Source organism: Cryptomeria japonica, chromosome 9, assembly GCF_030272615.1.
Source record: "Cryptomeria japonica chromosome 9, Sugi_1.0, whole genome shotgun sequence".
NCBI lineage: Eukaryota > Viridiplantae > Streptophyta > Pinopsida > Cupressales > Cupressaceae > Cryptomeria > Cryptomeria japonica.
In genome coordinates this window covers 259581723-259608776 of record NC_081413.1, presented here as the reverse complement: position 1 = coordinate 259608776, position 27054 = coordinate 259581723, and the positions used below count along the sequence as shown (strand labels likewise).

Here is a 27054-nt window from a genome sequence, read left to right as displayed (position 1 = left end):
CTGAATTTTTTCTGATTTTAACGTTGCTGATTGAAGGTTTTGGGATAGTTTTTATGAGGTTTTTGCTTGGGTTTAGTTACCAATGATTGCATAAGGGTGTATCATGAATGTATGCCAATGAAACAATCCTTTTGAACTCAAAATGCAGAAATTTAAATGACTGAACAATAAATTCAGAGTTCTGATATTTGGAACAGCAAGATAATAATTTTTAGAATTAAGAAAACTGATTCACCACAGAAACTATTTGCATACTAGGAGTCCAGTGCTCAACCAGGAGGGGATTTTATTGATGAATCTTTAAGGGAATACAATCTATGAGCTCCCAACTAGCAAAGATGACTCCAAATGGCTTTATTTGCTTCTACAATAATTACCAAAAACAAATACTGAAAGAAACTGGGGAATTGCTAAGTCCCACACCTGGTCTCTAGGCAAGATTATTCAATTTACTAACAAAAACAAAAATCTGAACCAAATTCAACTCCTGTAGCCTGTAGAAATCATCAAATCATTGTTGGAAGATGTTGACAATAAAGTTTTCACGAGATCCAAACCCTTTCTGGGCTGGTACAGTCATGATGTGCAACCTGGAGCCTGCTGAATGGTACGACCAGCTATGGAAATGGTATGGCTGGCTCTAAGAATGAAGCGGCTTCCTTAGGGTGATTCCAAACCCTCCAAAATCTGCAATATACTCTAAAATTTTCTGAAAAGAATGTCTTCTAAAGTACCAATAGAAACCTTGTGTGGATTCCTCTCAACTGTGAACTGGGGTTTCGTCCAATTCACCAATCTCTAGGGAGTTTTCGTTTCCAGAAGTCTTATCTGCTGCTGAAAATCATCTGCAGAGCTCAATTCCCAATTTGTTGATGTAAAAATGAATAATAGAATGCCAAAATGAAGCCTCATGTTCTTTTATTGACTCCAAACCCTAATCCTAGCTTTAGGGTTTCGATACTTTATTTTAATAAATTTTATTAAACTTTTTTCTTCTCCACCTTTTAATTTACCTAAATTTTAATAAAATAAAGTCTTCTCAAGATGTGTGTTGGAAATTGGGCTCATAATGTATTTAATATTTTATTTTTTTATTTTTGTGTTAATACCCCTCAATGGCCCCCTTTTTAAAACAACTTTATCTCACTAGGACATGGGGTCCTTTTATAAGTTTAACACTTTATTTTATTTTATTAAATATTAAAGCCAATACTTTAATACTTAATTTTTATTCAAACCCCATCACCTAACCATCCCAAACTGAAAACTGATGATGCACGTGCCATCCTAGCAATGTCTAAATATTGTAGGGCCACTACTAGTCCCCTCCTAAAAAATAGGGATCCTCTCTAAAAAATAGGAACTGCAACCAAAGCCTCTAGAATGATCCTTGAGGTCTCCTAATGTGTTCTGGTCAACTCTCAGTCAATCCCTAAAAAATAGGAATCCTCCTAAAATTTAGGAAACTGCCTTAGACCATACAGAATGGCTTATAAAGCCCCTATGTAGCTCCACAAACCTCAGTATGGGTCCCCTTTCCACTCCATTGGCCTACGGGAACCCAATGATAGGCCAGCCCTTGCTCAATTGCCTGTCACCTAGGAAGGGAACATTACAGATATCATGAATGAAAATTAGAATTACAAATGATTTATTTCCTCTCATAGACTTAATGCAATTATATGGCTAACAGATCTAGGTATTATTGGCTAATTTTCATACATGTATGAACACTCCTTGGCTGATAATACCCCTATTATACAGACTATTGGGCTGCTGCAGATTAGTTGGAAAGGCTGTGATGGGGTTTGGAAGTCAAGGGAGTGGGTAGAAAGTACCAAAATGAGGCTGCACAGTAAGCAATAACCCATCACAATGTTATCGTCTACCTAAACCAATGATGTCAATGGTATAATCAATCCATAAACAACAATTAATGCTGGTTGAAAGAGATACAATTTTCCTAAATTGATGTTGAATTGTCCTCTCAAAGCTAGTGCACACCCAAATATTGTCTGAAATAGTGATGTAACAGCAATACATGAGGATAATCTGCCCTCCCAAGTGATGGCACTTCCGAAAGATAGCTGGGAATGTGATATGGTGCTCCAAACAATGTTATGATAGTGAACAAAGGAAGTCATCAATAATAAAATCTCCTTGTATGTCTGGCATAGTGACAACTGATGATGAATATCATGCAGACTATGTCCAAACCCTAAAACAACAACAGATGACAATGGCTAGGTGGCACTCAAGATCTAACCATGGAAGAATGGTCGAAAAGTAACAAATAATTTTAAAAAATTTACAATGAAACCCTTTGAACAGAAACATTTGCTTGCAAATCCAGTTGTTCCAAATTCGAAAATGACCAAAATCAGCTCACGTGTAAACACCTAGATGGAATTACCAATATAGAAATAAGGGTTTTTTTCCTCAAATATCTCTCTAATCAACCAATAGTTTCATCCTCAATTGAGAAGTTGAACACAATGCTCAAATTTCTGAAAATCTGGATAACAAACAAAGACAAGATATGATGCTCAAATGAATCTAAGCACCTCCTTTACGTAGGTAGCGCTCAAATGGGTCCATGAGTCCAATTTCCTTAAGTCTCTAAAAATACTTTTTATGTTAATACTATTTTTTAAAACACATTTTATTTTAACAATATTATTAAGTTGCCTCTTAAATTAGAAATTACTAAGCCCAACTGAAAATAATATTTTAATTATTTCCCTTGCTTTATCGTTTAGCCTACAGGAAATGAGAATAGGAGAAAGGTTTTCTCCATGTCTCTATTTCTAAAAAGGGGACATGGCAATCTCTTAGTCTCTTAGGATATCATAGGCATAAAAAATAGTATGGAGGATCAAAAAATTCAGACTCAGAAAAATTGAGCACAAACCTTTAAAGTCATGTCATACTACAGACAAAACACATCGAAATAAAATGGTGAATTCTAATCTAATTGAAATTATTGCAATACTGATTGCCACCAGTTAGACAACTATGTACATGCCTCTCTATTGTCAATCTGGAAGCTAATTAAACATCAACAATAACTGTTGTCCTAAAGAAAATAATCTGTAAAATCTATAATTGCTAATCATATTATTATTTTTCTCATTTTCAATTCACATAATTAATCAGCAATCAACATATATGAGCATCTCACTACAAACAAAACACATTGAAATGAAATGGTGAATTCTAATCTAATTGAAATTATTGTGATACTGATTGCCACCAGTTAGACAACTATGTACATGCCTCTCTATTGTCAATCTGGAAGCTAATTAAACATCAACAATAACTGTTTTACTAAAGAAAATAATCAGTAAAATCTATAATTGCTAATCATATTATTATTAATTATAAACTAGAATGCTCATATAATCGCAAGTCTCAACTCAGTTTTATCAGCAAAATCAAGATGCACAATGACATTGAAATTATGTTTCTCATTTTCACTTTACATAATTAATCAGCAATCAACATATATGAGCATCTCACTAAAGTCTACCAGTTATCCCATGCATAAATGATTAAATTGTAGATCTGATGTTGTTTCCATTTTTTTCCGACTTAATAATTATTACTCACATCCAATGTTGCATGTTTAAAAACACCATATCAATTCCAAGACTATATTGAATAAACTATTGAGAAATACAACCAGGATTGATGTTACATTTTCTCAAGCTCAATGGAGAGGGTAAAACTTATCCCCCATTGAATTATGTCTTCGTTTGGATGGAAATTTTGCAGTTAGGACGATATATATGAAAGGAAGTCCAATTTTGTGTTTTTGTATAAAGTACATCCTAGTGTCACATACAAATCCATAATGTATTGTACTTGAATGTGATTTGCATATATAATTATGGTCAATTTAATAAGTGTTGAGCAGTTTCTTTTGTTGTTAAATCTGTTTCTATGCGATCTCCATGTCATAAAATCATAAATCTCAAATTAAATTTGTAATTTCTTTGGGGATTTCTATAGGGCCTCGTCACAATGTAAGCATCAAATACCACTTTGGTTACTATCTCATTCCATATTTTTAATATAGATGCAAAAGCATATGGATTTCAAAGAATCGATGTTGTTCAATTAATCAAGGAGACAAAGCTCCTTTAAATAGAGTTACAAAGATGATGTTTCTAAAAGAAACAATCGTTAACTAGAGGTGAAAATAGAAACAACTTAAATGACCATTAATAAAACAAAGAGAAAGATATTATTCTAATACCTTCCCTTAATGGTCATTATTCTAACTACCAAGAGAAATAATAGAGAAGGTTGCCCCCTTCTTCTTAGAACACGCTGCAACAGAAGACAAGAGTCTGCCACTAACTCTGCCACTTGAGATGAGTCTGCCACCGACCCTCCCAGAAATTGCAGAACTTTGGGAGATACCCAAAACAACACCAATCGTCCAACCTGATGTTGGAGAACCGTCCCTCCCTGTGACCAGAGACACACCAAGAACAACTGTCACGATTTTGAGGAAAAAATCGGCAAACCCTCCAAACTATTGCAGATGAGCAAGATGCCCGAAAATAGACTGCAAATAAGAGATTAGTGCAGATGTTCGCACAACAACTCCAGGTGCGACAAAAAAACAGACTGTGGCAAAGTACAATTTTTGAGGAAAAAATCATAAACCCATAGATAATTTTTTAGGACAATGTCATGTCCCCTCCTGGATCGTTATATATATACGGAGAGAAAGGGAGAGACCCTAAATGAAGAAATTATTATTATTAATTAATAGAATAATTACCAATGAATGATTATTTAAATTTCATTAATTAAATATTATTTATGATTTAAATATTATATATTATCAACATAATTTATATATTTAATAATAAATAATAATACAATTAAAGTACAAAGAGGATATAAATAATACAATTAAAGAGGATATTATATATTAGCAATACGTATGACAGTCATATATAATATCATATATAGTGGCATGCAGAATTTAATAGTAATATTAATACATGGATATTAATATAAAATATTAATAGTAATATTTATAGACAACAATACGTATGACAATCATATATAATATCATATATAGTGGGAGACCAGATCTGACACATGTCAGATCTGTCTGCCTTTACAACCATTAGATAGACTAATAATTAGTGTCTAGGCAATGATAGTGTTAATAAATATAATAGGTAATATTATTTGATTCATATATATATATATATATGTTTTCACTTATCAATGAATATAACCTAAATGTAGTAATTAAATTATTAATTAATAAATGTTTATTTATTAATTTAATATATTTAATTCAAATATGAAATAAATGTAACAATTATTATTAATTAATTAATCAATGTTTATTTAATATTATTATCAATTAATTGATATTCATTTATTAATATCTGAAACTATGATTAATTGATTAATATTTATCATCTAAAAGAATAACGGAGAACCAAAGTAATCACTTTAATAGTCAACGATTTATTAAGGAAAAGAAATACATGTATGAGTTGAATAGAGATATATAACAAAGATTAATTAAAAAGTATTAAGGAAAAGGCATGTTACATTGAAAAGTCACAACCTTTCTATGAAAGGTTATATGAAGGATATACAAGGAGGAGAAAGCACGAAGGTAGAGCGGGGGGGGGGGGGGGGGGGGGGGAATTTCAGAGAATGGGACTTCTGCTGCGGGCAAAAAGGTAAGGGGTAAAATATTACCATATACTAAGGAACGTAATTAAGTTAATATATATATATCATTGAATATAGGCAAGGTATATGTTAATGTTAATTATTGTATATTTTAATGGATGCAAATAATTAATATTATAATATAAATAATTAATGGATGTAAATAATTAATATTATAATAAATACATTAATGAATGATTTTTCTACTAGATAGGTAATGAAGGGGGATAATAAATGTAGTTAATGTATATATAATATTTATGATAATAAATGCTTTAATGAACACATCAATGAATGGATTTTAGGTATTAAGGAATATATGTCAATGCTTAGTAAGAATATATGTGAATATGGGTTAATGAACGTTTTTAAGGAAAATATGTAGAAAATACATGTTAAATCAGGAATATGTACATATGGAATATGGAATAGGAAAATAGTAATGAAAGGCAAAAATATATTATAAATGTTATCACATGATGGAGGCTATAGGGAGGAAACTCCCTTAGTCTAAGGGAGGGATTATGATAATCCCTAGGGCAGTATATATTGAACATTGATATGCATATGTATGGCTTGGTTGATTAAGTTCAACCAAGAGGAGATGGATCTGGCCGGTCCACTCTGAGGACTTGGGTGATGGGATGCATCATCCAAGGCAAGGAATGAAAACATGGTCTTCCTTGGATGGCTTGGGTGTAAGAGGTTACACCCAAGACAGGAATCGAATTAACCTTCGATTTCCTGGAAGGCTTGGATGTAAGAAATTACATTCAAGACAGGAGTCAAATTCACCTTCGACTTTCTAGAGGGCTTGGAACCAAGATGGGTTCCAAGAAAGCGAGCTTCATGGCCGCCTAAGGACATACTTTTGTATGGCATTCGTATCTTTTTTATTAGATTAAAATTATGATTATGTTAATTAAGTATTTTAAAGTTAGATTGCAATTTAGATTAGTTATATATTTACATGCCTGTTGTAGTCTAACAATCTGTTTTGCAGGATAGTGATCTCTAACTAGTAGGGACATTACAGACAAAATTATTAAAACCCACAGATTTTTTCAAGGGAAAAAAATATTAAAACCCATCAGAATTTTTTTTAGGTAAAAAAATATTAAAAACAGAAACAAACATCGATGCCCGTAAGCCATCTTCACGCTTTTCGAGGCACAAAAAACAAGGTATTGAGAAGATGCTAAGTGCACAAAACCTGACTGCCTTCCAACATCAAGTTGGTCAATGACATCATCTTGCACGTTTCCCAATGCACGAAAAATGAAAAAACTGAGAAGAGGTGCTGGCACGAAATTCAAAAAATTTGAATCCCAATGCAGAAACAGAGGCAGATGCAAGTACAGACTTCAGAAAATGAAGTACGACAGGCACAAATTTCAAGAAAAAAAATTCCGGTTGACAAAATCTGAAGACAACCCAGAAATCCTTGCGAAAAACCCAAAAAGAATTTGCTGTTGGAATTTGGATCTGCTGACTCGAAAATCAAGGCACGAAAATCGAAGCACCCAGAAAATTCTGACAACGACCCAGTTGAGATCTCGAGAAACCCACCAAGAATCTACAATCGGAAAAAAAATTCGACTTGATCTGAAGGATAAAAACCCTAATCGAAAATGTAGATTTCCATCTAAAAATGGCAGAAAAAAATTTGCAGCGGGAAAAAAATTGCATCGCGTGGTTGCGCGAAATGCAGGAGAGACGGGTCGCAGGAGAGGGTAGAAAATAGCTAGAAAACCCTAGTAGCTGCAGCCAAAACGAACTGCCAAAGTAGCAATTTCAAATAAACAAAGAAATTTTTCAAAAAAACTATTAAAAATTCGTGACGAATTTTTAATTGAAAAATTATTTCGAAAATAACCAATGCTCTGATACCATAATACAGATGGAAAAGCATATGGATTTCAAAGAATCGATGTTCAATTAATCAAGGAGACAACTCCTTTAAATAGAGTTACAAAGATGATGTTTCTAAAAGAAACAATCGTTAACTAGAGGTGAAATTAGAAACAACTTAAATGACCATTAATAACACAAAGAGGAAGATATTATTCTAATAATTTTTAGAGGAGTTCTGACAATAAAGGATCAATCTTTAGAAACATTAACTATTTGTTTAACATTTAGATTAATATCATTTTATTATCTTCCTCTTCTTTCTTTAATTTCTTAATTGTATCCCAACACAATTTTATCTAAATTATGCAAATATTTCACTACCTGTATTCAGTTCTAATATACTTTTAATTTTCATATCTATTGTTTCAAACATTTTAACTGTTATAAATTTTAAGACCTATTATCAAGTAACAACATGGACATATCATGTACACCAAAATAATTGTCAGCTTAAAGCACTCTTGAACCTGTTTACTGTGTATGTTTTAATAATCCTAAGGCTGTCTTGCCAACCTTTCACGTTGATCTTTCATCCAGGTTTCAGACACAAGAAAGATTCTCTACCTTGTGAAATATTCTATCATCTGCTTTTGAATTTCCAAATTATTTTTTTGTATCCATTTTCTTAATTACTACTTGATTTCTTCCATTCTTGTGCAATTAATCTCTGTTTCTTGATTTAATCTGCCTAGTTTGGTGGCATGTCCAGTGAATTGGGGATGTCCAATATAGTTATATATGCTGGAGACATTACCAGTTTTAAGATGGAGAGCACTTTTGATCGCATAATATCTATTGAAATGTTTGGGTACATGAATTGATTTTCTTGGGGAAACATAAGTTGTTTTATTTTGAAGTAAATTTCTTTCTAGATATTCATTTATTTATGCTATGATACATTGCAGCATATGAAAAACTATGGAAAACTCCTTAAAAAGATATCGTTGTGGATGAGTCAAGAAAGTCTTCTTTTCATTCATCACTTTTGCCACAGAGTATTTGCATACCACTTTGAGGTGTGATTCTTTTTATCTACAAAATGAAGCTTCAAATGGAGCATTCTTGAACATTTACGTATATAAGTCTGCTGAGATAGAGAAGAATTATAATGATTACTATTTCTATGATTAGCTCTATAGCCAATTTCTTCTTTATTCAAATGAAGTCCTTTTTCTTTCCCTCTTGTTACTATTATATATTCTTCATGTATCTTTTATATAATGGTGGTAATGCTAGCAGGGCTGACATCTAAATCTCACACTAGCAACCTATAACAGGCCTCATTTGGTAAGGATTTTCACCCCAGGCTTTCATGTTCTGGGAGACACATTGCAAACTAATGTAACAGTCAAACATTTTCCCCAAAGGAATTTCAGCACCAACAGTTAATAAAGAATAAAATCCATTTTTAGGAGTCATCACTGCAAGTATGTTTTCTTATTTTTCCGACTAATTATAGCATCAAGCATAATGTAATCTTTAATGAAATATAATTTATAGGACACTACAAAATTCCAAATCTATGTTTTCTATAAAACAAAGGATTCATATATAACTGCTGATGTTTGAAAAGATTCTACACCACTAATATGTATCTTCTAGGTGGCAAGAATAGCCCTCAGAATTTCTTGATGCCTCAGAAAACTTTGCTAATGCAAACTTCTGTACGTCATCATTTCTTGTCAGAAACTGTTTTTTACTGGAATGGCTCTATAGGGAAGGAACATTGGAATTGGTGGCGAAAATAGGAAAGATTGTTGGCTACCCAGTATTTTACTTGAACTATTATTCCTGGGACAAGTTGGGCTTGCGCTGGCCATTAATCAATTAACCATTGCAGATGTCTATTTGTAATGAATTTTATTTTCGCACAGTACAATAAATGTCCATATCATATACCATCAGGAAGACCTTGGGATTGCACTTTTTAATTCTAATGGTTAACTTTTTTTTTTTGAAGAATTTATTATTGAATTCCATTCCAAATCTTTCAAATAGACTAGAATTCCAAGGTACAGTCACAGGGCTGCTCCTTTGGTTTAGTATTGATAATCTGGTTAAATTTGTTGGAAGGAGTACATGGCATTTTGCAAGCCCATTCCAAATAACTTTTGTATCCAATAGCTAAGGGGATGACAGTAAAGGAATTCTTTATAAGCTAGACAAGCAATGTCGGTCTTTCTCAAATGGCACAAGACTATGGCAATTGCCTATTGGAATAGGACAACACGTTTGGGCATGGTTGGCATCAGGTTTTTTTTACTTGTGAAATGAATGCAAAAGATGGCTTCACTTGTTTTCTAATTGGTGAAGTTATAGATGTATGCTGAAAAATAAGTTTCTTTTTTTCAAGTTTTGAGAATAACTGTTTTTTCAATGATGGATAGAAAGTGATGCCATTGACTAGTTTCTAAATATCCCAATGAAATGGAAGATTTAATCAGTTCCAAGAAGTGCATATTTTTGTTGTTGCCTTTAATTTAGTCCTGCCATCATTTATCTTGAAGGGGATACAATGCATTCACAATTATTCTCTTTGGTGATATCTTTTCTCCTGTATCAAATTTGAGTTCTATTGGGATATTTTTATCTGTAGCTGCGACCTATGATCTTGAGATAGAGTGTAATGTCCCCACTTTGAAATAAAATTCAATAATAAATGATAATAATAAAATTAAAATATTTAAAATTAAATTAAAATATAAAATAAAATAATTAAATATAATAAAATATGATTAATTAAAAATTAATTAAGTTAATGAAAAGTCAAAAGAAATGAAAGGAAAGGTTGTGACTCCCTCAACAATGAGATATAAAAGAGAGAAGAGAACCTCATTTGAGAGGGGGAATAATTTGGAAATGAGAAGTGCAGATCTGATTATGAGAGGTTGTGTCCCTTTCAAAGGGTAGAAATAATGAAGAGTTGCACTCTATCAAAGGGAATGGTGAAAGGGTGTGTCTCTTGCCAAAGGGCATACATGATGAAGAGGTGTGACCTCTCCCTCACATTGAGAGATATAAAGGAAAGGAATCAAAAGCATCTAGTAAGATCACCATGGATCAAATCAGATCAGAACTGTTATTAAGTTACAGGCAGTAACATCCTTGTTCTTGGTGGTATGCATGGGGATGTGTTTAATAAGTATGCTTAATATATGAAGCCTGATAATGTTCTTATGCAGAATAAATAGTAATATTAATATGGACTGCAATATGTATGACAGTCATACTTAATTTCATATATATATTCATAATACATAAGAAATTAGTATACGTATAGTCTAAAACATGTTATTACTATCAGTATTTAAGAAGTGGGGAAGGAGATGTTCCAAAGAGGGGCAGTCTAAATCCAAGCAATAGGTTAAGTCCCAAGATAGGGTGGCGATCAACGACCAATAAGCCTTGAGGATATAGACCCAAGATAGGTAAGGGCTTGGATCTGTAAACTTTGAGGGAACCTATTGTAGTTGGTCTCTAAGCGCTTTGGTAACATATGTAAACCCTTCTCCCTTAAAACTGAAGTAGTAGTAGGGTTTGATATCTATATTAAGAACTATGAATAATGAAATTAATCAGCTAATGAGGAAAATAGACAAGCACTTGTTAATAACCTATTGAAGAAAATCTATCAATTTTAGTATATTTAAATAGATCAGTATTGAATTGCATTATTAATGTGATTTTAAGATCACAAGGATTAGTCCCATAAAGAAACCATGGATTAATTATTAAGTAATGATGAATGGATAAATTGCATACCCAAACCCAGTAAGATACAAGGGAATAGGGCCATGGGATAGCAGGAACTAGGCCTCTGTGAGGTAGGCAACCCACTGTGGATGACCGAACATCTGCCACAAGTTGGGCCAAGGGGGAGTGTACCGCTCTTGGGCCTGATAAGCGCTACGGGCATCCTATTGCACCCACTTCTCCTTGGTCTCACTAGGGAATGAGTATGGAATTATCTCATTGATAACAGTATAATCTTAAACAAATTGACTAATAATAGATGTATACTTTACATTCACCACTAGTGTGGGAGAGAGATAGAGCAATGAGGTCAGCAGAAACTAGGCCTCTGTCAGGTAGGCAACCCAATGTGGATGACTGAAAGTCTGCCATCAGTTGGGCCAAGGGGGAGTGTACCGCTCTTGGGCCTGATAAGCGCTACGGGTGTTTTGTTGTGTCTAAATATTTTCTCTTTCATTAATGGTGAATAGGGGGTTAAGCATAGTCCATTTAATTAATACTTGAGGCAAGTATCCAAACATTGTGCTATCTATCCTCTTTGTCGATATGGCTAACCCGACTCATTGTATTTAGTCCATTTGAAATTCTTAAATAATCTACCTGAGGTCACAAACTAGATTGAGTGTTTATGTTTTTGCATCAAGTTGGTGTTGATTTGTGTTTCTACTCATAACAAGAAAGAAATTTCACAATGTGTGTATTCACATGTATACTCCGTGTTTGCATATATGTATGCTTCGTGTTTTCCATGTGTATGCTCTGTGCCTTCCACGTGTATGCTTCGTGTTTCCCATGTATATGCTTTGTGTTGTTTAACTCATGTTGGTAGATGACTTAGTTGAGGAAATTAAAATAAACATTTGCTTGAGGACAAGCAAATTCGGGAAGGGCGGACTGTAATGTCCCCACTTTGAAATAAAATTCAATAATAAATGATAATAATAAAATTAAAATATTTAAAATTAAATTAAAATATAAAATAAAATAATTAAATATAATAAAATATGATTAATTAAAAATTAATTAAGTTAATGAAAAGTCAAAAGAAATGAAAGGAAAGGTTGCGACTCCCTCAACAATGAGATATAAAAGAGAGAAGAGAACCTCATTTGAGAGGGGGAATAATTTGGAAATGAGAAGTGCAGATCTGATTATGAGAGGTTGTGTCCCTTTCAAAGGGTAGAAATAATGAAGAGTTGCACTCTATCAAAGGGAATGGTGAAAGGGTGTGTCTCTTGCCAAAGGGCATACATGATGAAGAGGTGTGACCTCTCCCTCACATTGAGAGATATAAAGGAAAGGAATCAAAAGCATCTAGTAAGATCACCATGGATCAAATCAGATCAGAACTGTTATTAAGTTACAGGCAGTAACATCCTTGTTCTTGGTGGTATGCATGGGGATGTGTTTAATAAGTATGCTTAATATATGAAGCCCGATAATGTTCTCATGCAGAATAAATAGTAATATTAATATGGACTGCAATATGTATGACAGTCATACTTAATTTCATATATATATTCATAATACATAAGAAATTAGTATACGTATAGTCTAAAACATGTTATTACTATCAGTATTTAAGAAGTGGGGAAGGAGATGTTCCTAATAGGGGACATTACAATTGGTTTGATACTTACATTAAGAACTAGGGATGTTTGATGGACGAATAATTTATTTATGAATAAAAATTGATTGATTTGCGAAATATCATTGATTTGATGCATGTTAAGGTGGAGTTGTCTCCTAATATATTCAGTCTGAGTCATAAGTATCTTGAAATTGATTAATTATGGCTAAAGCATCCCTAAACCCATAAGGGGACATTACATAGAGCATATGTCAAGACAACATTCTTGCATTAAGACTTAGAGGAGGGAATATACGTGGAACAACTTGAAGGATTCAAGGTGAAAGGTAAAGAGAATTTGGTTTGTAAGATTAAAAGACCACTGTATGGATTAAGGCAATCCTACATATGTGGAACCAAAACTTTGACTCATGCTAGACGTGGTGTTGATCATTGTGTGTATTACAAGCAGGTAAATAATCACATTCTGATTATGGTTTAATATGTTGATAATATGTAAGTCTATTTTAGTATGTAATCACTTTATGTTTCTAGAACATGATCAATAATATAGTGTGATGGTCTCAACCTGAAAAAATGTTCCATTTCCTCTCAATCTCAATCTTCGATTTTAACCAACACAGGAGATGACTTTTACATATATATAACCATAATTTACACAAAATCTATAATATTAAATAAAGAATTAAGGTCATAGCTGATAATTGATAATTCAATGTCAATGGTTAAATAAAAATCATAAATGTTAAAGACAAATCAAATGGTTTGAATTGTAGTGGCATTATTCAGATTGAGGATTAACTCAACAACCCAAAAGTATTAATGGAGTTCAATTGATCAAAATTTAAGAAGGAAAAATTTAGACATGGCATGGAACAAGGTTTAATCATCTTTTTTTTGTAAACTATAGCAGAGGTCTAGGATTGGAAGCCCTCGAGGTTAAGGTAGCTCCACTTACAAGGTTTTCCATAAGAGCTTTCATTGAACATGTTTTTTGGTGAATGCATATCCTCCATAAAAGATTAGAGTATTTTATTTTTCTTATGAAGAATTTTTATTGGTTTTTTATGTAGTGGTAGATAGAGGATGTCAGGGACAGTAGTTTAGCCCATAGAAATAATAATTCCTCAAAAAATCTTGACTTTTGCAATTCTAAAAAAGTCCCTGGCCAAAATAATTTTGTCCCTGTAAAATCCCAATTTAATCAGCCATGATTTTCAATGATGTTCAACTATTTTTTAAGGTTTAAATTGCAAAACAATTGCAAATTTCTTGAGAAATGCATTTACTATCCACCAACCTAAAGCAATACCCTAACCACACGGAATCACTATTTAATCAGGTTTTCTCATTGATTTTTAGCACAGAATTGAGCGCTAGCCATTAAGACGTGGTTCACCTTCAAAGATTCGTTGTATTTCATCAGGTTGTTGATGCAAATCATAGGTAGGCAACCTTGAATGGACGCATATTTCTAATATATGCCGAGGACATTAAGATAGACACGTTCTTAGGTATGCTTCTACATTTGATGTTAAGGACATTAACATGGAATGGTTATGGGATGTGCTGTTTTTTTTGCAGTATCGCACACTACCATCATTTTCGATAGGCTTGCAGTAATGCTTTCCATGCATATAAGTCGGAGGACACAATTTAGTGGCAAATAGTGAAAATATCATAAATACTAAGTAAGGATTCTATCTGATTTTTTTAACATATCTGAACCTTAAAAGAGTACTTTCCCAATATAGAAAGCCAAACCAAACTGAAATGAAACTCTATTGGCTTGATATTAACCTAAAGATGTTTGTTTTCTTGGTATTCTTGTGATCCTAACAATTCAAAAGAATTTTAATATTTCAATTGTCAACAATAATACCAAGGTGTTTTTTAGATGATCAAGGTTAGGTTGGGGCAAATTTCCTTTCTAAATGCTAACAAAATGTGATAATTTGGAGCTTCAACTTGACATTTGCAATCAAGTTTTAATGACGAGTGGGTAGGGTAGTGTTGGTTCACATTTTATCATTTACCGAACATTAGAATAAAATATCCAAGGATACTCTACCCTCTCTTGAACAAAATCACTACGTGTGACAAGATTGCGAGAAAGACCACACGGCGACTCCAAGGTTTATATGTGCGAACGGGCAACTTTGTGTTGGATAGCTTCCTTGGTTATGTATGCTGAAATACAAGGGGGACTTACGCTTGGATTGTTCAATTCACAATGGAGATTTATCGTTTGGGTTTTGAATCATGAACTTAAGAAAATTGAAAAGGAGATAAGGGTTAAGAGGTTCTAATCTATTCCTAAGAATTCAAGAGACGGTATTGACTAGGTGACTTCAATAACAACACTTTGCTTCGCCATGCTTAGGACAACTACACAAAGTGAGTGCGATCTTCAAGCGATGTGCTTATGATTTTCATACTCATGAATAATACCTACAGTTGAACGATATTACTCAAAGTAGAAGTTGAATCCTCCACAAAATAAGCTCAGACTAACTTTACATAATGAATAAAAATCATCTATTCAAAAGTATGAGTAGAAATTCACCATAAATCAATACTTATCAAATTTTGCATTCTTCTAACATACATGAAATAAAATCTAAACTATGATGAGGGATAAGAACCATGCCAACTCCAAAATAAGAGAGGTAATCACCATCAATTTGAACAATGCATTACTTATTACTTTGGCAGTTGTAAGCGACAATTACTTATCTCAACATGTTTTGCAACATGCTCCCATGATTTACAAATAAGGGGTTGAGATCAATTTATAGGCTCCCCAATTACAATTCAATGGCCAGGATTGATTTTCAATCAATGGTCAAGATTACAAAATAAAACCCTAATTAGGGTTTGTTACAACTAATTACCTTTCGACCAATAAGAAAATTACATTTGAGGACACTTGTCCTTCTTGCTAAATATAAACCAATAATAAAATAGAAGGTTGTTATATTGTGAAGTGTGCCTTCTAAAAGCTTCTGGATAAGTCAGGTTCATTGAACCTAGACATCTTGATCTTGATTGTTGAATGTCCTTTTTGAATTCTCCAATTAGTGCCGAAAAATTGCCTCAGTATGGAAATTTGTTTGGAATACTCTTCTTGCCACCATCTGATCTTGATTGGGAGCTTGTCTTCAAGAGATGAAATCCTTCGAGAAGTCTGGAATTTTTGCCAAGCTTGAGGACTTTTCTTGATGCTTGGAAACTCTTTCAAGTGCTTTGAATTTTGGAGAAGAATTCCCCTATGCCTTCACCACAATGAAGGAAATTGGAACTTTTTCTGTGAAGTATCTCTCATACTTAGCCAAATTTTGGCTAGTCAATTTTATTTTGTGGCACCTTCATGTGGATCCTTCAATACCTAGCCAAGATTTTGACCATTTCTATGTTCGAGCACACTTTGCCTGTGGATTTGCCTTCAATTATGGATCTGGCTTGTGTTGAGTAGAACAAACTCTTCCCTTGGATAAGGATTTTATTCATCTCCTCTTTACTCTTCCTTTTTCTTCCTGTTTCTTCTCCAACACTGTCAAAATTTGATTCTTTTGTTGTGGAAAATTCCACACAGCCATTTTTCATGTGTTAAACTTTTATTTTCCAACCCGTTCATTTGTTTGACCCTTGATTTCATGTGCTACTTTGTCAAATTTGTTTTTCCCTTTTGTCATTTTCTCTCGTTGGCATGGCAAGTCGATTGTCTTCATGTCTTACCCTTGAGCCATAGGCAAATTTTTTCTTGCTCAGGCATCTTCACATATTCCATTTATGCCTAGTCAACTTGCGTTTTATGCAATTTACCTTAGCAAATTTTATTCTCTTTTATCATGTTAAAACTCTCCACCTTTCCTTGCCTAGGCGGACTTTGTCTTTGTTTGGACAATCTTCTTTTCAAATTTATCTTTGCCAACCTCCTCCCATCATGGGCGGACTTGAAGGTTTCTTTAACTTTTCTTTTCTTCTTCAATTATGTCTAGGCGGACTTGGATGAAGTCTTGCCATCATGTTTTATGCTTTATCTTGGACAATCTAAACCATGCTTTTCTATCCTTCCAAGGTGAACTTGAGAGTCGACAACCCAAGGCGGACTTCTCTCATGTTTGGACATTCCTCCATGTGTTCCTTGGCGGACTTTACAAATCTTTTGCCATTTAAACCTCTTGCATGCTTAGGCGGACTTTGAATGCCCTTGGACATGGCGGACTTCATGCTCTATCTACTATCTTCAATATTCCTAGGCAGAATTTGCCAATCTTAGGACAAGGACAAGTTCATCTTTGAGCTGTTGGGCGGACCTTTCTCTTCATTGGCCAAGGCGGAGTTGGAGAGTGCTTGGCGGACTTTGAGGTGTGCTTGCCATGTTCATCTTTGCTTCATGTCTTTCATCTTGGGCGGACTTCAAGCTTCATAGACCAAGGCGGACTTGGCATGCTTTATTCCATGTCTTGTGTTTGCTTTTCTAGATGGTGGACTTCAATCTTTGTTGGACATCTCCTCCATGGGCGGACTTGGCTTAGTCTTTGCCATCTTGCTTCTTGGTTTAGGCGGACTTCATGTCTTCTTGGCCATGTTAACTTTCATCTTTCCTTAGGCTGGGCGGACTTGAGCTTCTTCTTGCCATTTCACACCTTCAAGCTAGGCCAGACTTGGATGATGTTTGGACAGGGCGGAGTTGGCATGATGCTTGCTTGGGCGGACTTTGAAAGTCTCTTGCCAACTTCAAAACTTAGTTAGCTTTTCCTATTCAACTGCACGTAGGAGTTAGGCTGACCTTCGCCATGAGTTAGTTGACCAATGGTAGGAGTTTGATGTTTGTCTGCCAACCTTGCTTGTGCATGGGCGGACTTGAGAGGTCCCCTGGCATGGGCGAACTTAAGGAGAACTTGGATCCAAGTTGATGTGCCATCTTTCTAGGCGGACTTCAACCTTTGTCTGGCATTCTTCCCTTCGGCCAATTTTATCTGGACAACCATGTCTTCACACTTATTCAAACTGTCATGTCCATCTCTGACTTGCCATGTTTATACTTGGACTATCTAGAACAAAAACCCTAATTAGGGTTTCCACCTTGCTTTTTACACTTAGAGACCAAACTTTTTGATTCTAAAGACATGGGCAGTAATGATATGGCCTGGCTGAGGATCAAAACCCTAATCTCAGAAAAAAGCAAAAAAACATAACCCTGCATTTTGTACTTAGAGGCAAAAATTTTCGAATTTGAAGACATGGGCACTAACCAAATGACCCGAGGAACAAAACTCAGGTTGTACTTTCAAAAAAGCAGAAAAAAGCAAAAAGCAAAAGAAGCAAAAAGCAAGCAAAAATAAGCTGCTTCCTGGATTGTGCCCAAAGTGCCAAAAACAAAACTTTCTATTTTTAGAAAAAGCAAAAAAGCAGAAATTTCTAAAAATAGAAAGTTGTTAGAAACAACCCAAAGCAATTGCGATCCTCGTCCTTCTGACCTTCTAAGCACTTTGACAACATTCAAGCACTGTTCTGAGCATGACTCCTCAACTTGGCTTGGGATGACTTCAAAAACTTTAACTCCTCATTGTAAAAAGATTGGTGATTAGTAGTTGTGACACCAAAGCAAAACCCTAAAAAGCAAAAACAGGGGGTCCCCATTTGCAATGGGGCGATGTGTGAAATAGGTCACAACAAGTAGTGATAATTGTATATTCAAGTTGGAAGAAAACATATATACATAATCATATATAGACATTGTGGATTTGAAAGCAGAATGGTTTCTATCAAAAAGATAAAAATCAGCTTGTAGTGCTGAAAAAAATGAACTGCACCAATATTTTATATCAAAATGAAGGATTGTTTTGGTTATATTTAAATTTCCTATATATTCTACATGCTTAATGCTCTGTAAAATTGGTGAAACTCATTGCTTAAATGGATGCCTTGCAATTGTTAGGGAACTACATTCCATTTAGGCTCGTCATATGCATGGAGGTTCAGAAGGCTTGCAAAGAGTACAATAGCAGTACATGAATGCTTTAGACATATAGCGCAACATTCCATGAATGTTAAATAGGTATCAGACAAACTAATACATGCCTTGAGAGAAGTCATGCCCTAGTCTTGTGGGCTTATCTTAATCCCTCCCGAAGCACGCCTCATATATTCTCTTTTAGATCCAGATAGATTTCAGCAACAACCATCATTGAAAGGGAATGTTCGTGCTTTGATTTTTCATTGAAACTTGTATCTATAATTTCGCAAATTCTCAATTTAAAGTCCATCAATGTTTTTAATCCATCATCCACTTACATGCAAAATCAAGGAAAATTTACTTGAATAATAATAGCTGAAATTGTGGCTCAAATAGTTGCCCTCTTCTTTTGTACTAGCATATCATTATTATCTAATGGAAAAATATTTAACACTCCCTTTACTGTTTTACAAATCTGCTAAAATAGTTATCAATGAGAACATTTCAATATCATTTTATGGTCTTTTGAGACTAAGATTTTGTTTCAAAAGCATTTTCTATTACTCTATTATGAGGTATTTGATTCAAAACCTATTAAGTTGAAATTTGCAATTGCTTCCTTTGTCATATAATTTCCCTTTCGCACTCTTAATATAGTTCTCTTTCAAACTGTTCTAGAAATCATAAATACTATTAAATCACAAATATGAATTAGTTGATTCCCATTTTGTAATTTATGATGCTTTCTCAACAAAGGAAAATCGCCCTATTAATGACTTTCTTGAGTTGGAGGATTTTGAGATCCTAGAGACCAATTTGGATAGTCATGAAGTTGAATGACTTAGGAAAGTCTCTAAACTAGGAGATTCATCATGTAGCCCTCTAGCATAGCTCTATTTGTAGTAGAAAGTCATTGGCTACATTTGATTTTTTAGAACTTTGTACTTAGTTTATAGGTTGACTTTGTACAAACTATACTTTTGTTAAAATTTTGTCAAGTGTAACCATATAGTTATTATTTATGCATTATGAAGTATTCTATGTGCAATGCGATGTAACCAGCAATATGAATATAAACAAAAAATCCTATTTTTTACAATTCATGGGTTAAAAATCTCTATTTTATTTTCTCTCTATATCTCTATGCTATGGAAATACTCTTAAATTTTAAAAAAATAGTTTTTGTTTTTGTTTTCTACAATTTTTTATGTCTGATTTTTTCCCCATTTTTTCAAAAATTCTTGTACTTTTTATCTGCCAGTGTTTTCTTCAAATGATTTTTGTTGTTGAGGTTTATCCCAAAAACAATGCATCATATGAAGGATGTCCTAGAAAATGCCCCCAATGTTGGGGAGACGTTCTGGGTGTTGGTGATATGAGTTGTAGGTCCCAAATCCCAAAGGCTGGATACTCTCCTAGATATCAAGGGCGTGAAACCTAGGAAGAATACCATGAAGCCTACACTCAAGTTGGACAACTAAGGACCAATTATTGGGGACCTCCTTCACTTTTAGCACTACTAAACCAAGGGGGATTTCCATAAGGTGCTGCACTAGATATCACCATAAAAGCATAGCACTCACCTTGAGACAAACCATACCTATTGCATAGTGCACCCATATTTTAGTTGTCACTTTGTGCAGAAACTCAAGTTTAAACAAATTATTAAAATAATGATCTACCATATGAGTGTTTGAGAATGTGTTTTACAATAAACTCTTATGCTACTATATACATTCATACATGACAATGAAAACACACTAGAATAGATAAAATTGAAAAGATATTTATATTTTTTTGTTGTGAGTGTGGGGATGATGGGAAGATGGAGCTAGTCATAGACCAGTGCCTTTATCTAGTTGGAAAATAAAGTCTCAAAGTTCATAGAAAAGATGGGCTTTTACACATTTAAAAATTCAATGGTTGTAGATTATTAAATGAGTCTACTTAGTAATTCATGAGCATATCCATACAATTCCTTTGTTATGCTAAAATGATCCCTTACAAAACCTCTACAAGGATTTTACCATCATCTAATTGGCCAACTAAATACAACACATCAATAAATGTAAACCACACTAAGGTCGATTCTTCCTTTAATCATTCGATCTACAAAGGTTGCAAATATATATTACAAATTTGGGATGAACCTAGATCATTACAATAACAAAATACCTATACCTAGAGTTGGAATTGAAACCTTAGGTCTTTCTGTGAATATCATTGTTTTGTTGATTCTGCCACTGCTCCTTTTTCCTTTCTGGAAAATTAGGAAAAATATATCTTTTAACATCATCAAAAGATCTTGGGGAAAGAAATATGGTCATCTATAATTGTATAGGCCCTATGTTTGCTTGCACCACCTTCACATGGCTATACACTTGAAACCATGCTCATTATAGCAACACCATATGCCTTTGTACACTTTTGTCTTAGAGAGGGCCATAGGTACCAAGAGGCATTTGAGAGTCCTCTTTTGTTGAATCTTATCCTTTTTGAGACCATCAATGGCATTGTTGTCATTTTATGACACCCTTGGTCCATCAGTAAGAACTGATCAGAGATACGATCCATGAACCAGTGGTGCCCTAGTTGATCAAGGAGAAAGTAGAAGAACCATGAAGTGTGAAGTGTTGCCTTGTTCGGAGGAAGTTCCTCCCTTGGCCTTTTCTTCTCTCCTCGGAACCTCGAAACCCGGAGGTTCCGAGGTTCTTTCCCTTTGCCTTCTCCTGTTCTCCTTCCATGGAACTCCGGAACCCCGAGGTTCCGAGGTTCTTTCCTTTTTCCTTCTCCTGTTCTCCTTCCCCGGAACTTCGGAACCCCGAGGTTCCAAAGTTCCTTCTCTTTGCCTTCTCTTGCTTTTTCTTCTCCGGAACTTCGGAACCTCGAAGTTCCCTCTTCGTTTTCTTCTTTCTCCAGAACTTCGGAACCCCGAGGTTCCGAAGTTCCTTCCTTTTGCTGCCTCTCTTTTCTTTTCCCAGAACTTCGAAAACTCGGGTTTCCAAAGTTCCCCCCTTTTCTTTCCCCTCCTCTTCTGTTCCTCGGAACTCCGAAACCCCGACGTTCCGAAGTTCCTTTCTCTTCTTCTTCCCTTTCCCGGAACTCCAAAACCCCGAGGTTTCGAAATTCCTTTCCCTTGCCATCTCCGGAACCTCAGAACCCCGAGGTTTCGAAGTTCCCTCCTAGCCTTTCTTCCTTCCTTTCTCTGGAACCCCGAGGTTCCGAAGTTCTCTTCCTTTGCTTCCCTTCTTCCTTCTTGGAACTTCGGAACCCCGAGGTTTCGAAGTTCCTTCCTTAGCCCTTTTTTCAGTTCCTTGCTGCTCTCCTTTTTCCTTCTCGGAACCCCGAGGTTTCGATGTTCTTTCCTTGTCTACTCCACTTCGGGAACATGAGTTTCCGAAGTCCCCGGACTTCTTTCCGGCTGGCAACACTTCCGGATGGCGTGATCAGCACTCAAAGCTTTAAATGCTCCGACAACTTTGGTGACTTATGCACCTTTTTTTGTGGAGCCACAAGGGTGCATTTAATGTTTTTGGTAGGATTTCCATCAAGAGAGGTACGGGGCCATGCTTGTTGTGGTGACTTATGTCATGTCTGCATACTCTGACTTTGGAAGGTCAGTCAAACCAACCTTCTTAGTGTTGCCTTATGTGGGTATGGCTAGGTTGCTTGCATGTACTGAAGTCAAGTGCATGCACTTCCCTGCACTCCCAGATTGACATACAGGGGTCATGATCACTCATGTAACCAATTTTCTATATAAAGGTTGTTAAGACTCATTGTAAAGGGTTCTGTCCCTACTGGCTTGAGCTATCCTATGCTCTCCCACTTCTCTTGTATTATTCTGTATTTTGCAACTGTAAGTTGGCCATTGGCCTTATAATTAATTGAAATCACCATTCTTGCCTTCTTTCAACTTATGTATGCTGTGTATGTTTCTTACCTTCATCATCGATGTATGTTTTGTGGTTCTTCTCTCATATATGTTGTGTTAAATATATTTCTGAGTGTGAGTTGTGGGAAACCTTCTCCCCTCTTGACATTCAACGAATTCTAACCTCCATACATGCATTGGGGTCATTCATACAACTGAAGTTTGTGCATCTCCTGGGTGTTTCAGTTGATTCTTTGTATCATTTTGGGTAGGGAGAGAAACAGTCTCTTCTTGGTGCATCACCTCCTTTTGTTTTAAGCATTTCTCTCTTCCCTTTACCTCTGCAAGTTGTTAGGATAGGCTTAGGAGTAAGTTTTGAAGTGTTGAGTTGGTTCAACACTTGCACCTGGATTGAGAAGGAAGTCAGCCTTCTCTGGAGATTCAACCCCTTGCGCAAGGTCCCACACTTCGGGGTTGTTTCCATGTTTCACAAGGTTGCTGAGTTGATAGCTTAGCAAGGGTGCGAGCTTTTGTGATAACAGTTTTTGGCACGCCCGGTGGGACTTAGTTCGACATACATGCTAAGGATTCGGTGCTAATTCGTAGTGTTTCAGCCTTTAGAGGCAATCACCTTTCAAGCACTTGGTGACTCTGCTCAAAGTCTAGTTCTTGTTCATATGAAGTTCATAACTTAGGGACCTCGAAACCCCCAGGTTCCCAAGTCATCGCAACTCTCACAGCTCCGAAATTTCGGAACCCCCAGGTTCCGAAGTGCACAACTTCGGAGGTCTGGAACCCCCAGGTTCCGAAGTGCTTAAGCTCGAAACCTCGGAACCTCGATTTTTCGAGGTCTCTGCCTAACAAGTTCACTGCTTGCTCATGACTTGTTGCAGCTCCGGATTTCATGCCCATAATTCATAAAAGGGCGTCTTCTAGAGGTAGTTTCCAGTTCGAAGAGCTCTTATCTTCAAGCACTAGAAGGCTGAGAGGTAGACCTTCATTATCACCAGTTAGGGAGGTCAGGGTTGTAAACACTCCATCTCCCAGGTCTCATTCTACCCCTCCATTCACAAGACCATTACTGTCAAGGGCTCTGTTGTGACGTATTCACACATTGCCCCATTGCAAATGGGGACCCCTGCTTTTTGCTTTCTAGGGTTTGTTTTCTAGGTCTTTTAGGGTTTTGTCTGTTAGCCTTTGCAGGATGAGTGTTGTCGAGGGGATCGTTGGATTGCAGGCTTTGCTTGAGCTAGGGTGAGTCCACAGGGCCCCAGAATTAGGGTTTCTTTGAGAGTCTTCCTTAGGGCCTGGTTTTGCTCTTGTTACTAATTGTGTCTTGCTTGGTGAGTGAGTATCATTCTTGAAGGTCTGAGCTAGGTCAAGTTGGTGAGTGATAAAGTCTGGAATGTCATCCTGATCCTTAAATGTCCTGAAATTTGGCTAAGTCTGGAATGTCCTGATCTTGAAATTTGACCAAGTCTGGAAAACTGAAGAATCCTCCAAAAACTAGATTTTGCAATATAACTCCTGGAGGTCCGAAACCACTCTCAAACATCCTGGAAGTATATATGGAATATAACTTAAAGTATAAGAAAATGTTATATTCCATAAAATAATCCTAACGAAGAGGCTAAAATGTCAAAATTCGCTCCTAACCCTTCCAAAGGGTCTAGAGCGAAAATTCACCAAAGACTCAAGATCTCGCCTAAGTCAAAGAGTGGTCGAGCAAGTTTGCAAGGATATGGAAGGAAATGGATCTAGGATCGAGTCTAAGACAAAGTCAAGTCAGTTTGAAGGTGAATTGAGCCTAGAATAGAAATTTCGCTCCTGACCCTTCCAAAGGGTCTAGAGTGAAATTCTTGAAAACACTCATTTTCCCCTTTGCTAAAGTCAAGACCAAGATGGAGATGAAAGGAGAGTAGTCTATGTTTGCCTCCCAAAGAAAATTAGAGTTGAAAAAAGCAAGAATCAAGGTCAAATCATGATTTTCGCTCCTGACCCTTCCAAAGGGTCCAGAGCGAAAATCCTTGTAGCTCTTATTTCCTTCTTTGTTTTGGCTAGGTGTTGGCGTGATGTAGGATAAATTGGTATGTTCTTGCCTTGGGAGGGAGTTGGACACTTTGAAAGATGAAGATTTTAGCCAAAAAGTGAATTTCGCTCCTGACCCTTCCAAAGGGTCCAGAGTGAAATTCATCATAAACCTTTTTTGCTCCCTTGTTTTGGCTTGAAACCTTGCTCCTTTGATGGAAAACGATCTATATTTGCCTCTAGGAGAAAATTGAAGTTTAAAAAATGAACAATCAAGCCCAAATGGTGAATTTCGCTCCTAACCCTTCCAAAGGGTCCAAAGTGAAAATCCTCCTAAGGCTCATTTCCTCCCTAGTTTGACCAAATTTTGAGTTGCAAGGCATCTTGAAGGGAAGTGTGGACATGTTTGGACTTTGGAAATGTTTGAAAGCCTTGAAAAAATGAAGGATTCTAGCCAAGAAGGTGAATTTCGCTCCCGACCCTTCCAAAGGGTCCAGAGTGAAATTCCTTACAAGCCTACCTTTTTGACCTTGCTTGGGCTTGAGACTTTGTTCCTTGCATGAGAATGATGTTTAGTTACCTTCTAGAGAAGATTGGAGGTGAAAAGATTAAGGATCAAGTCAAGAATGAGATTTTCACTCCTCACCCTTCCAAAGGGTCCAGAGCAAAAATCCTAAAACCCATCATTTTCTCCAAAATTTGTGCCAAGCCATGCCTAGACTAAGGTGATAGAAGCCCTTAAGATTGCTCTTGAATGGATTTTTGTCTCAAAAAATGATGATTTTGGGCTAGAGGAAGAATTTCGCTCCTGACCCTTCCAGAGGGTCCAGGGCAAAATTCATTATAGGTCCTGTCCCTGGCCATGATTTCTAGCGAAATTCTCTTTTCTAGTCACTTTGAGGTCAAGCGAAATGTTGCAAGCATGGGAGAGGGATCCAAGGATAAGAGTCCAAGTAAACAAAGTGAAAAGAATGGAATTGAATGAGGATAAACAAGCAAATCATGAAATTCGCTCCTGACCCTTCCAAAGGGTCCAGAGCGAAATTCTTCATCTACCTATTTCCTCCTTGTGTCAAGTCAAGACTTGGAGTCCTAAGGCGAAGTTGAGGTTAAATCGATGTTACTTTGCCCTACAAGATGAATTGAAGTGAAGAAAATGAAGAGTTGTGACCTAAAAGGTGAATTTCGCTCCTGACCCTTCCAAAGGGTCCAGAGCGAAATTCCCAATTTCACTTAGATTGCTCATGATAAAGATCAAGGCGAAGAGTTGGTTGTGAGGTAATGTTGAAAAGAGGTCTAAATGAGCCAAGAATGCAAATTTTGCTCCTGACCCTTCCAGAGGGTCCAGGGCGAAATTCTTATGAAGCCTGTCCTTGGAAAGAATCTTGAGCAAACTTCATTTTGATGTCTTCTTGTTGATGATTGAAGGTATAAAATGCTATGTCGAAATGAATTTATTATGTGTCCTTAATCATCTTTTGGGTTTGTTTTGCAGAGGAAAGAAGACCATAACAAGGACGACCTTCTCCAGTCCAGCATCATCAAGGATGACCTTCTCCAGTCCAGCATCAACAGGGACGACCTTTTCGGTCTAGCATCATCAAGGACGACATCTTCCAGTCCAAGGTACATCATCCATCCAGCACATCAAAGACAAAGGAAGATAAAGCAAGGGTTCGTTGAAGAAGCAGATAGTTTCAGAAGAGTTAATTAAAGCTAGCTTCGCAACATCATCAAATTGAACATCAACCAAGTTCCGAGTGTCAGGCAAGGTGGCGTCCCAGTCATCACTCCTCCATGTTGGGTTGATCCACCTCAGCGTGTCCAGGTTCAATGTACCTGACTCATCAAAGATGACACAAACTTCAATGTACCTACCCCGGCTATCCATTGGTTGAATATTCCAGAGAAGACACGTGTCCAAATAATACAATTATTTCATTGGCCAGAATTGAGTTTGTTGTAACAAACCCTAATTAGGGTTTTCATTGTAAAATCTCGGCCATTGATCTTAAGTTGATCTGAGCCATCGAATTGTATTGAGGGCACTATATAAGCCCTGGCTCCTCATTTGTAAAGGCTAATAGTTAGTGAGGAGTTAGAAGGTGAATAGTTAGAAATAGTGAATAAGTCAGTTAATAGTATAGCAATTAAAGTAGAATAGAAAGAGAAGGCAAAGATTGTTGCCAAGATGTTGTTGTAAAGGGCTTGTAAAAC

The 27054-nt window shown here is 35.9% G+C and overlaps 1 protein-coding gene across 2 annotated transcripts in view; it reads left to right on the top strand.

Moving 5' to 3' along the window:
• Nucleotides 1–27054, top strand: part of LOC131034474 ((S)-coclaurine N-methyltransferase) — a 134029-nt gene that overhangs the window by 75915 nt on the left and 31060 nt on the right. Inside the window, exons 4-5 of one of the 2 annotated variants that reach the window (XM_057965978.2) lie at nucleotides 8336–8433; nucleotides 8530–8642. In XM_057965978.2, the coding sequence (XP_057821961.1) occupies nucleotides 8336–8433; nucleotides 8530–8642 (211 nt within the window). The remainder of the gene's footprint in view (nucleotides 1–8335; nucleotides 8434–8529; nucleotides 8643–27054) is intronic. The other variant, XM_057965979.2, reaches the window with a different exon arrangement.